Source organism: Loa loa (assembly GCF_000183805.2).
Source record: "Loa loa unplaced genomic scaffold supercont3.91, whole genome shotgun sequence".
In the NCBI taxonomy this organism is placed as follows: Eukaryota; Metazoa; Nematoda; class Chromadorea; order Rhabditida; family Onchocercidae; genus Loa; species Loa loa.
Genome location: NW_018108271.1, coordinates 77,953 through 91,539, shown reverse-complemented (window position 1 = coordinate 91,539; position 13,587 = coordinate 77,953). Strand labels below are relative to the sequence as shown.

General features: G+C 32.3%; 2 protein-coding genes across 2 annotated transcripts; one reads left to right on the top strand and one right to left on the bottom strand.

Moving 5' to 3' along the window:
- Positions 1–69: 69 nt before the first annotated feature.
- On the bottom strand, positions 70–4,940 carry LOAG_07965 (hypothetical protein; the record flags this gene model as incomplete). Its single annotated transcript, XM_003143497.1, has 15 exons — positions 70–201; positions 952–1,036; positions 1,182–1,319; positions 1,489–1,564; positions 1,706–1,808; positions 2,062–2,145; positions 2,428–2,551; positions 2,713–2,844; positions 3,017–3,110; positions 3,353–3,614; positions 3,795–3,953; positions 4,035–4,122; positions 4,236–4,362; positions 4,495–4,564; positions 4,830–4,940. 15 exons carry the CDS (start codon positions 4,938–4,940, stop codon positions 70–72), a joined length of 1,785 nt encoding a protein of 594 aa, XP_003143545.1.
- A 2,327-nt stretch (positions 4,941–7,267) lies between these two features.
- Positions 7,268–13,288, top strand: LOAG_07964 (lipase; the record flags this gene model as incomplete). The annotated part of the gene is made up of 13 exons (XM_020447581.1): positions 7,268–7,353; positions 7,827–7,948; positions 8,364–8,623; positions 9,025–9,200; positions 9,292–9,468; positions 10,015–10,169; positions 10,586–10,706; positions 10,809–10,985; positions 11,107–11,276; positions 11,386–11,524; positions 11,986–12,112; positions 12,558–12,697; positions 13,154–13,288. The coding sequence occupies exons 2-13, from the start codon at positions 7,854–7,856 to the stop codon at positions 13,286–13,288; spliced, it is 1,872 nt and encodes a 623-aa protein (XP_020302203.1). The 5' UTR covers positions 7,268–7,353; positions 7,827–7,853.
- Positions 13,289–13,587: the final 299 nt, after the last annotated feature.

The following is a 13,587-nucleotide window of genomic DNA, read 5'->3' as shown; positions in this document are numbered from 1 at the left end:
AACGGACCTCTTTGAGAAAGAAGGTATAAAACACGATTTTCGGATGCTTCAAACGACGAACCAAAAACATTAGGATGACGATGGCGTCGGTAGTTGCTGTGTTGATGATGCTGAGCGCAATATTTGTGCTACAATTATCGTCATATTATCACAACCAGTGCCATCTCCAGCTGTATTTGGTGACAAGCAGTGGTCGCAAATCTGCAGTTAATTTTTTTTTTTACGATATTGAGAAATGCAATGCCCTAAGAGCGTCTGCATATGGACACACGCTTTGTACTTCCACCCCACTTTGCTAACAACACGTTTGCCCAAATTGTGCTACCATTTAAAATCGGACATTGCTCTTAAATACAAAACAGTATTTCTTAAAAGTTACATATATTAAAAAGAGAATAATTTATTGTCACAAATAATTTATTGCATGCACGTGCGATTTTAAAAAAATGTTAAAAAAAAATTTTAAAAAAAAATTAAAACATGCATGTGCGAAATACGTAACCTTCAGTCTTACTGCAAAGATTTTTCGTTCATAGCCACCTTTTATTCTTTTTTATTTCTTCAATAAAAGTCATTTGGAAATGTATTCTATTTTTATGCCCAAGGATTCATGCTCATTTGCTATTTCTTTATGCTCTTTTCTAAATAGGTAAATGTTTGTTGTTTCTGCAGTAATATCATCCTGAAGATATCTTCAGGGACCTCGATGGTTCCAGCTCATATTTTGCACAAGTAAACTAGTTTTTCATTTGAAATGCGAAACTATGAAATCAACCAAAGATCTAACAATGATCTAGATTGTGCAGCATGACCCCAAAATATGATCTATCCATAATTGTTCATTTGTACCTTTTCAATTTAGAATTAAGATCAGTTAATACATAAAACAATTCTCAACAAATCTAGAAATTCACTTGATTATAAATCTTGAAAAATGCACAAACAATAAACCTGTTCGCAAATATCCTTGAGACTGACACCATCAGTTATCCTTCGCCGTATGAAATCAACCGCTTCTTGGCTAGTAAGGGAATTCCTGAAGCATAGATCAGTTGATGACAAAAACTGAAAAACAAAAAAAAGAGAGTATCTTCACCCCTTTCTCCATTGGATGCCTTGGGTGTGACAAAAATTTGGAAGTTTGGAAAGTTTGGAAGTCAGTAATAAAATATAATTCATACCATATACCATCACAAGCAATAATGATAAATTCGTCGCCTTGCAAAATTTTGTATTGTTTAACATCAGGTAATGCCGAGATCATCTGCTCTTTTAATGGTAATGCAGCATTTTTCTTATAGAAATGATCACCTAAGGCTCTGAAAGGGATAGAGTATTAAAAAAGTATAGTGCACAAAGTTCACAATACCCGGAACTTCACTTGCTAACTCATTGCAATAGAAATCTTTTCGAACAAAAACACCACTTCTTTCATTGTACTTCATCCCCGAAAGAGAATTACATGACTATAAGCTGAAAGAAATTAACCTGGAAAGATTCAAGCCACCGTTAACCCGGCCATCCAAACTAATTTCGCCTCCAGCTGTCTCAATTCGCCTCCTTTCTAGAAAAAAAATTTTGCTTCAGTAAACAGTCAGCATAAGCAATATTAAGTCTTTTCTAAATCCACTTTGAATAAAATCATCAACTAGGAAGACACTGCTATTTTAATTTTTGCTTTTACCGTGGGAAAATAGAAACAAACCTATATCATCTTCCGGCTTGTGATCAACTGACAATTCAACAGCTACACCGTTACGACACAGTACTGCCCGGCTATCACCCGCATTGCCAACTACTACTTTATCCTAAACCAGTGACATGTGCAATGAAACTCTTTCGGAAATAAATGGTCGTAATTTAAAATCATTTTCTTGCTGTAAAACTTCTTGGGCAACAGGCAAAATATGAATTAATCTTGTCACCAGTGACTAAAATGTGCAGTATAAGCTATTGATTGGTTTTACAACCATCAGTCAATACAAACCCGGCTTACACATGCCTCATCCTATAATATGCCATTCGAAATATGTGATAGGACCCTTCAGAATGAAACATTACCTTGAAAATTATAACAACGCATGCTGTCGTGCCTGAATCTTCACCTGGAGTATCACCTGGCGAGCAAGAATAGGTCTGTTCAGTCTAAAACTTGCACTTTAAATAACATGTTATGAAAGAAAGTTATAGTTATCAACTACTTCTGAAAAACAATCATCCTTAACTACTACCGTGAGATATCTAGTGAACGATTTGACTGTATTAATGTAATCTTGACTATCAGTTGGTTTTTGCAGTCTGAATTTACTTCAGCTATTTTTGTTGGGATGTATTTCACGAACTATATATATGTATACATTTCTACATATATATATATATATATATATATATTCCTCTATTAATCCTAACAAGATATTTGGAACCTACATCATCGATTTCTTCATCATCCATTTCCTCTTCCTCATCACCTTCACTCATCTCTTCATCAGCGTTGTAATCTTCATCTACTGACTCTGAATCCGAGGAAAATGTAACCTGCACATCGGAAGCTCTGAAATATCCAAAGTCTTATATAAAATTCTGGAAATAGTATATCATCTTTCATTTTTTCGTAATGTCGAAAAATTCGGTGGTAGAAGAAACTATGCCACACAATCGTACTTTTTTAAATGGAGTTATCAACAAAAAGATCTGGAATTAACAGCTACTGACGCAGAAGGATGAGGATTCTCGCTAGGTGGTATGGAGCTATCTCCATCACCTGAATCGCTTGAAGTTATAGTAGTATCAACTTCAGCATGACCCGCAACTTCTGGCTCACTATTTGCTGTTTCACTTTCGCACCTAAAATAAAAATAAATATGAGGGGCTTATTAAGAGAATCACGATTTATTACATGAAAACAATCAGTTGAACTGAAAGTGAACTGATTGTTTACTTTCGTTTTCATGAACTAGCAAAATTCGATGATGCAGTGATGTTGTTGTAGAGCAACAGCTCGAGTTTAACATTAAACCTTTCATCTTGAATCGCTGCCTCCGATTTATCGACCGTTGATCTACCTGGGAATGTATCCTTGCTCTGACTATCCGATGTACCTTCGTCAATATCTGCAATTAACACTGATATAGTTTGCTGTTCAATTTCAAAATGCTATAAAATAGTTATAGCCTTCATTAGATTACTAAAAAGATAAACGGTTAGATGGAAGATATACAAAAAAAAAAAAAACTTAAAAAGAAAATGCAGTTCTTTAGAATCAATCCCATTTGCCGATTTATAATAGAAATTTCAAACGTACCAATAAAGCCCATTCGAAATTAACTGAATTTTTCAAATTAATAGCACAAACCATTTGCGGATTTGGTGCGCTTTGCTTTTAGGATACTGGGAAACACTGGGTCACTCAGTCGTTTTTTGGGTTTCTCTTCCACTGCCATTTGTTTTTTGGCTTTCTCTTCCACTACCTTTTCTTCCGTTTTTTCTAGCTGATTTCCATCGGTTTTAATTTCTTTGTCGATCACAGCATCGTTATTCGAATCTTTTCCATTTGTTCCTCGTTCAGACACATCTGATCCGTTTTCTTCAGTTTTCTTCGCGGTCTCTTCCATTTTCTGCGTTATGGTGTCAATGAAAATTTGCAATTTGACTCGCAAAATTGAGAATATAATTTTTCAAATTCGTTGATAAGTAGTCCTTGATAAGTTCAAGCATAGGACAATAGTTATACAACCGTATGTTACCAGTTCTTAAAATATAACAAACTAAATGACAGCAAAAGTAACAAGGATCACCTGAATCTGCTCGTCTCCTCCATCTTGATGTTCAAACTGTGTCCGCAACTCGTCGAGATTAATGACTGACTGCTTGCCGTTCTGCTCTCGATGTAAAAGAATTCCATATCTTTCTAGTATGGTTTCAATTGGCATTCCAGCTTCTTCATACAACGCTTGCTGAATAGGGAAAACAAACGAAAATCTCATGTTATGATGGCAATTTTAAATTAATCCACGACCAGATAAAAATGAAATAACCTTATCCTCGTCATCATCGCTTAATTCGTCGTGTTTTGGTTCCACATTACCTGCCATTTTCTTCAGTTCTCTCATAACCGCCTCTGACCTATAAAACGCAGGATTTTAACTCCAAAAACGTAAAAGTCAGAAATTTCTAGCAAATAAAATCCCAAAGTATAAATTAAGTCGGTGATTTGCAAAATTGTCCTTGTTTATAACCTTAATAATTCATCCAATTCCAAGAAAGTATCCTGTATAGCTTTTGCGTAATTACCCGAAAACCATGAATTATTTCCTTTCAACATATCTGGCAAATGATTTGCACTGTACTGTGCCACTTCACTTCCTGCAATGTACATTCGTTTAATAAAATTTAACATTATTTGTCTTGAAAAAATAAAATAAAAATAACTCTTTGTCTTGAGAATCTATAGCAATTCAGAAGTGAACTAATTACAAGTATTCCTTCGAAATTTACCTCCATGACCATCGTATACTGCGAAAAAGGATGAATCGTCGTCATAATTTACAATACAATTATGTGCATCCTGGAAATGAAATATTTCAAAGATATTAAATATTCCATAATTAATTGTTTAATCTATAATTAATTTTATAATTCCATATCAAATTTATTTGTTTACTACTCATCCCTGTATCAAAAAGTGCACCTGCATTTCGGAATGAACGTCACCTGATACCCTAGCACAAAGTTGTTATATAATAGAAATGTTTCTAAATAGTTTTTCATGGAAAAACAATCTTTCATGGAAAAACAATCTTTGGCTGATTAATTTCAAAATCCCAAATAACCTCTTGATTGATACGCCATCCTTGCATACTTGTTGCAGCATAATATATTCGCTCATTGCCACCACATTCGGATACTTTTTCCGTTATTGGTTTACTCAAATAGGCGCCCATATGTGCTAATGGCCTCAAGTTATATTGTATATAACTGCAAAGGTGATAAAGTCTATCCGAAAAGAAGTGGAAATTTAACTATAACATTTTATGAACACTGTGTCAAGCTTTGCTTTTGGATATCAAGACAGAAACACGTTTTTTTATAGGCATAAAAAAAAGGATACGAACAAAAACAGCGTAAATCATATGTGAAAGAAGTGGAATGCGAGTAAATTACATGAAGGCAGATGACAACTATCTCTAAGTCGTTCTTAATAAAATTCGATTTAAAAAAAAAAAATAAAGAAAAGATGCTGAATAAGAAATATATCAAATTTGCTTGAAATTGTTACAGAAAAAAAATGCATATAAAAACGAATTCTTACTTGTAGTAGCAGGAAACTTATGCGAATCGATGTTAATTGAATTATTCTACAGTAAATGCGTTTGAAATATAGGTGACAAATTCAAGCAAACTTAATTCGATAAAAAAATCCTTTGTCGAAAACGACAATAATTAGTCAATTATTGGAATAATCAATGTATATTATTTAATCAGTAAAACAATTAACATCAGATATTCAGTTAGAGAAAAATTAGAGCTCAATAAGCATTAACCACAAAAACAGTCAAAAATTAGCACACTGGAATAACGATTACTAAAATCTGGTAACTAAACAACATAATATTTAATAGTTGGCATGCAAATATCGAAATTCAAACAGATTTACTAACATAACACAGGTTAGATCATGATTACTGTAAACATCAACGAATCTATGATGCATATGTTTTCAACTATCTTTGAAATTCCTTACGTATTAATTACGAGACACTAAACATAGATTTTAAATACTCACGTAAATAAAGAGAGAGAAGAAAAAAAAAACACCATGTATGCAACACTACGTCTACATGAAATTAACTTTTACAGAAAATGGAAATGTAGAAAAAGACCAAAATGGATTTGAGCTTCCCTATTAAATGACAATATGAAAATCTGATTTATTATGAGTATATAATTGAAGCAATGGAAAATTGATAGGTAACTACAGATAATTTCAATGATTTAAAATATTAAAATTGAAACGACAACTCCTTAGTTTCTTCACCAATTACCAATAATCTAATCTCGACATACTGAATGCATGAATGAACTGCGCACTTACGTGACAAGTAAAATACTAACATTGTCACGTAATTGTAGATAGAAACCTCCCTCACCTCCTACCTCGGAAAGAGCCATGTATTCTCTGGACTTGTATTAGGCGGCCAGCACGCAACATTTCACGGCTAGCCGGTCATCTGTCTCAATCCACATGATTGAAGAGTGGCCGATGGCTTAGCTAGTTGAATCATTGTGTTCAGATTCATCCCTATCCTCACTGCAGAAATATTTTTGTAATTATCGGGTAGATATTAATTTAGAAGATTGGATATCCCTCTGCTTAGTTTACCAATTTTGCTCGTATTTAATCTCTAAAAGGAACATCCTGTGAATTTTTGAAGTTTTCAAAATTTCAATTTACAAATTTTCACTGCTAATCAACCGAGCATGGTGTGCTAATTTATGTTTATTACAGTGTATATAAATCTATAAATTGGTTGAATCCCTCTTTACATTGAGTACTTGCTGAGTATTATTACTGTTATATTGTATTAAATTCTCTTTTGATGTACTCCTTATAAGCAGATCTCGTAATATTAATTCAAACACCAGTGATTAAGGGAAGAAGGTTTTTTAATTTTACTAAAATTTCAATAACCCAACTTTAAAATGAAAAGAGGAAAGGAACTAACTTCGTAATTTGTCTTTATTTCCATCTATTCTTTTGTTTGAAAGAAAAGGAAATTCATAATGAAATAGTAATCATTGGTAATGGATAATAAAGAATGAGATGGGATGTGTTTGTTATAATTGGTTATAGTTACAATTGAGTTTAGGCTGAATTTTTTCTAGAATTTTTTGCTTAAAATATAGTGTAAGTTTGCATACGTAATAATAAGCTGAATGCATTGATGAGTCAGCAAGATTTACGTAAGTTCCATTGATTTTGTTCCACTAGCATGATTGCTTTAGCTCTCACTATGTGATCAATTTTTTGGTAATATTTTGATACTTTTTTTTTTTCAGTGATATTATACCTGAGAAGAAAAAAAAGAAAGAGAAATAATGCCAATAAATGTTTGTATTACAAAAATAAATTAATCGATCATTTTTAGAATTACTTTCATTTGTGATCTCATTACCAATGTTTTGTAAAATCTTTAAATTTCATGCATTTTAACGTCAAGCATTTATTCATTAATTAACAGATTAGTATATATCCGATAGTTCCTACCCATTACAGGTCGACTGATATTTTTCCGATAGTTCTGTATGTCTATTATGGGCCATTGGTACCTTCCCACTGCTTTTGATCTCTTAAAGGTTGTTTCATGTCCTATCCACTACTGTATTTTTGTAGTTATTGATCTTAGGTTTGAGGAATCCGGTAGGCCTTTATATCTTTTCGTATAAATATCGTCAATTTCATTTCTTTTACTTTTCCCATAAAACAACCATTTAAAAAAAAGTGAAGTTTTACATAAGCCATGCCAAGAAATATTAGTTTAATTTGTAGCTGTGTAACTTTTTCCAGGATTTTGCACTTACTAAAAGTTTCAATTTTTACAACAAATTGTTTATTAAAGGGGAAAAAAACAAATTCACTGGAAATTTAAGAGCTGTTCTATGGATTACTTCTTTTTGCATATATATGTATTAAATTAAATGAATATTCCATGTCTTAAATAAGATTAATATCAGTCTTACATGACTGTATATCCTTAGATAACAAAAGTTTTTATTTTTAAATTCATTAAAATTTTATTTAAATTTCGATAAAGTCATATTTATTAAAGTTAGTGACGAACGATAAAATATCGTAGATGCCTTCATTGGTTGTGTTGGGACGACGGTGGAATATTGCCAGTGATGATTTCGTATTTCCATCTTTGTCCGAAATATTAGTTCGCTTAGCGTGGTAAGTTTTTTGATTTTCTTTTTCTTTTCTAAAATAACTGACATTTTGTAGCACCGCAAATCACTTGTAAAATGTCCGGAAAAAGCCGTATCCGGTATCAGATATTTCAAACAAGAATTTGGGGCTATTATCAATACTTAATTTTGGCTTTTAACACGAAATGTAAGAGTTAACAACATGTTTTTTTCTTTTTCCCCCTTTTTATTTCTTTATTTGTTTATGTATTTATTTATTTTTCTTTGAAATAAAAGTGGGACTGAAAGATAAAGGGCAACGATTGACGAAATAGAGCAAGAATATTAACAACAATTTAGCAGTTAATATGAATTACCATATAATTTAGTCTCGATTATCATGGAGTGATGATTGCTATTGCTTATGTTGACTTTAATTGTGTGAAGTTGGATAATTTCAGGATATCACTGACATGCATTATATTTATGTTGAAGAAGTGGGAAAGTTGCACTGGCCAACACTTTCTCATTAGTCTTTTTTCATTAATTAGTATCAATGGCATAACTATTTTAACGTGTTTTGTCATGGCCGTGGTTAGTGCGCGTGGATCTATCCTGGAACCACATAAGCGACATCACGTCACAAAAATTATCTACATACGTGTACCATTGTTTATTTGTGAAATTACCATTACTGGTGTATCAACGATCTTCGCTTATGGTAAGCATAATGAGGTTTGACCATCACCGGCCATGATTTCGCGTTTAGTAACTTCGTTGTAATCTGCTTAGTTTATAAAAAGTGAAATTATTTTTTACTGCCGTAAGCTGCCTTAACCCTGAAATTGGAGTAAAACTTTGGGATTATATTTTAGTAAGAACCTTAGGATTATATTTCAGTTATCGATATCTTTTTCATTGCGTAGATTCTGGTTTGTTGTTTTGTTGGATGAAAGGAGGCGAACTGGATAGACGGAGTAGAAAAAAGAAAAGAACAAAGGAATAGAAAACAGAAGAAATAAACTCTTTTAGTTTGTGTGGTTATGGAATTTTGATTGTTCAATGATTACCATTTTATTCTTCGTTTTTGCAGCTTCAGATAACCAATGTTGCAATTTTCAGGAAGTTCAGTTCCATGTAGTCTTATTACTATACTGCGTTTAACAGTTTTGCTTCAATGGGCCCTGATAGTAACAGTTTTAGTTGGTATTGCTATTGTATTTAATCCATCTGGTGGTAATCGTATACAGCCAAGTTTCCGGACTGAAAATCGAGTTTGGATGTTACGTCTTAAGTTGGTTAGTCATTGTTTCATTCCAAGTTTTTCCATTTGTTAATTAAATCTCGTTAAATTATTCAAAAAACTGAATTAACATCAGAAAATTTTAGTTTTTGTTGAAAAGAAATGAAGCAATGCGTGCAGCATTAAAGGATATTGCCATTCTTACAACATCATTTTTTGCCGACGTTGATCTGGTAGCATCCGACATTCTAGCTGGTCTTCTATTGCTTGTTCATGCTCCTCATCGACCACCCAGTTCAACCACTTATGTCCCGGAAATCGAAGTAATTTTTTTTGCAAAACTGTTCAGGCATTTGGTAATTTAACGGCTTGGGATCATTTTCCAGTTATATTTCTAGGCTTGCTGACCCTCAAGAATATTATTCTGTATGAGACCATTATAGATGCACAAATATTCCCTTACATCCAAATTAGCATTTCGGTGTTGGACATCTGATTTAGTTGTAGACAACATTGCTTGAAGAGAATATTAATAGAGAAGAAGGAATTTGATACGTATGATGTGAAGGATTTTTTAGTAGATTTAATGGTTTTCACAACATATTTTCGTACAAAGTTTTGTAATTACGTAGAAAACATAATGCTAGGTTGCTATAAAGATACAGAATATTTCGGAACTATTTCAGAAAATGCAGAAGGTTTTTGTAAATAGCAGGATTTTAGAACCCTTTTCATACGCTATTGTGATATTAATGTTGTTATATAGTGATACTGCATATGATAATAAGATAACGTGTATGTTGGTGTTTTGTTAATCAACTAAAACACGACTAATGTTGATTAAACTAAAGTATGGATAAATTATACAGCCACCAGATTGGATGACATTGGAGAATGCGCGTTATATGGCAAAATATATAGCAGCCATATATGGTTGGGAAATTTACATGTTTTACAATTGTGGTTGTTGCGATTGGCTAAAAGTATGTAAAAAGATTAAATGTTGTGGAAAATGCTGCAACAGGTGTAGTTTTACAAGGCTCATCGTAAACTTCGAAATTTATAAGCAAAAAGTTTTTCCTCTCTTGCTTGTCATGATAGTTACGTAGATTAGAATTCATATATATCAATTATTCATCAGACTTAAACTTAATCCAAGAGTCGAGTTCAAGACGGGAAGAAAAGTTTCTGTCTCTTTTGTCCAACTGTTTGAATTCTAATGAGTAAGACAGAATAAGTTGACATTCTAACTTCACAAAATTCGAAACCTTGTTCTAATACATTCCTGGTGGTAATCTTTAGTTTTCTGATAAATGCGATTTAGTGGGGTGTGTCTCAACAGCATACTACATTATGCTAAGGTGTGTTTTTGGAAATTTCCAAAGTAGGAAAATAAGTGTAACATTACTGGGGAACATAACTATGAAAGATATTTTACAGGCAAGATTTTCCGATTAGAGGTGATAATTGCTGTGCATGTGCTACAGCTACCTTCCTGGCAGTGACAGAGTGTAAGGAAACTGATATCATCTTCGTTTCATTTGCAAACGAACTCTATCAGGTAATATTATCTGTTACTGCAAGTATCTTTATACACAAAATTTTTTTTACCCGAAAAGGTCATCATCTTTTTATTATTATGCCAATATTTTGTTTCTTTTAGGTGCCGTTTGTTGTACTTGTGGATGTAAAAGCAAAAAGTATTGTAATAACTATACGTGGTACAGCTTCGATGATGGATGCGATCAATGATTTATCGCTTGATGATGAAGCATTTTCAGTAGATGTCGATCAGGATCCGATTCTTTCTCGAGATGAAAAGTTGGATGCTCCTGATAAGGTGTGAAATGAAGAAAAGTAGTAATTCATGTAAATTTTGAATTTCAGCACTTCATTTTGTCCTTAATCTTTCGACAAGTAAAAGAGTAAATTATGTTGTACTTTGCGTTGAAATTTTCCAGGAAGTGCGCGTACATCGTGGTATGTTGCGTAGTGCAAGATATGTGCTTGAAGTATTACGTGCGGGTCGTATTTTAGAAGGTTTAAAAATGAGATATCCGGATTTTACACTCGTTTGTTGTGGACATTCATTAGGTGCTGGAGTTGCAACATTGCTTACATTGCTCCTCAAGTAAGTATTATACTGTGTTTAATGTTGAAATGTTATCGGATTGTATATCTAACAGAATGCGTAAAAGTTCGAACATTTCTATTTTTTTTTGAAAAAGGTCATGTTTTAGGCAATCATTCAGTCCTATACAGTGTTTTGCATACTCTCCTCCAGGATGTGTCATCAGTGAAAATGGTTTAAGAGAAACACAAAAATACGTATTTAGTGTTTACATTGGTGATGATATTGTCCCACGATTATCATTTCAGGTAATTTTCTTGATTTTTTTTCGAAAAACAGCTGTAGGATAGAACAAAAAATGTAATATATTAGAACTGATAATTGTCCATCGTATATGAATAACTATATGTTAGAGGACTTAAACTGTACTTTGTTATCAGTTTTTATAGTCATGAAGTCGAAAGTGAAACTAAAATTCTTGAAATTGAAAACGGGAAAGAAATAATCATATGCTGCCTTAATAGGTTGTTATACTATTTATAAGATAGAGCTAACATTAATGACAAACAAATTGCATTAATTTGCACCGGATAAAAAGATCTTGTTCTGTCGTCCGATTACCAACATCCATATTTTTTCAATAAAAAAAAACATTGGTTTCTCTCACCATAACTAGACGGTTAAAAGTACTATAAAAGTTATTATTTCAGATATAAATGATAATGTAATGTTTTTTCTTATCGCGAAAATTTTGCAATTCAATTTTCAGACATTATGTAGGTTGAAATATGATGTGATCATGTCATTGGCATACAGTAATTCACCGAAATATAAAGTTCTGCTTCGCGGTTTTTATCAGTTATGTTTTTCTCATCCATGGCAAACTGGTCAAGATAGTTCGTTTTAATCTTCATTCGAATTAAAATAAATATAACTTTCTGGAGTTTTTGATACACTCAAGCACGACTTCAAACAATATAAGGTGTAGTACACCAGCAGCAAAAGTTGAACCTTGTATTTTTGTTTTTTCAAAGTTTTTACTAAACTGAGGGACAAAAAATTAGTCGTAATCTGACGTTTGTGTTTATTTGTTGTTAAAAGTATAGGTTTTGAATGGAGTTTATAGCTTCTTTTAATTTAATTTTTTATTTGATGATGCGATTGTCTGTCCAACGGTGGAAACTGCAAATTTCACCTTGATGGAAATGATATTAGTAACATCAGTTGGGCCGTTCGTCATCTAAATTTTCTTTTTCATTTTTCTTTTTGTGTAATTTTCTTTTTTCTTTCTTTTGTTTTTTTACTGATTTGTTTAAAATCATAGTTTTTTCATTTTAATAGATCATGAGGAGGATGCAACTGTAAACATTAATGATCGACTCCCATTAGTTTTCCATAGTTCTCTTTTGATTATTGATGATAATGCAGATAATGCAGGGGAAAACAATCCTGCTGAAAGATGGGCAAAAAAGCGGACGAAGGTATGTATATTCTTAAGAAAATGATATATTGTTCTACTTTGACATCATTTTTCTTGTTAATGATATATGAGAGTATATAAAGCAAAGCTTTTCGTAGATATGAATCAGGTTATCGTTTTAAACTAATTTTCAGTAAATTATCGGTAAATTATTGTCTTTTAATTATAAGCATTTTAATTATAAGTTTTTTAATTATAAGCCTTATGATTGAATTCAATTCAAGTAATTTTGTAGCTCCTTCCACCAGGATGTTTACTTCATGTCTGGGTGATCAATAACGAAAAAAAATTTGCAAAAGATGGACTCATTACAGGTACTTCTTTCTCTTTTTCTTTTGAAAATGCAGCATCAGAACATATGATTCCTTCAATCTGAAGGAAATTGAGTTGCGAAAAATTTGTTAAATTTCATTCTAAGTAGTTTAACGAAGAAAAAAGTTGGAGAAATGAATTTGAGTCATTTGTTTCATTTCTAATCAGTCTGTACTACAGCTCGCTGAATGAAATCAAGCTGTCAAGTGCTGTTATCAGTGACCATTTACCATATAATGTGTTAAAAGTGCTTAACATGGAGCTTAACTTAGATGCCTGATATTTAGAGGTTTTTTTTTTTCCTTTTTTTCTTTTTTTGATAGCTTATTCTATTTTACTCACGATAATATTTATTAGCTTTTTCTTTTATTATTGTATTGTCAAATTGTTGTAACCCAAATGGATAGGATTTGAAAAGTGGATTTCGAATTTTCTTATATCAGTTTTATTTATTCACTTTACCAGCTCTTTCTCGAATTTCAGAAGTACGAAGTAAAAGTTGCTTGTATGGTACTTTTAAGCAGAAATATTCCCGTGTCTGAGTTTTTGAACAATCATATATGGTATTGATCGTTCCAA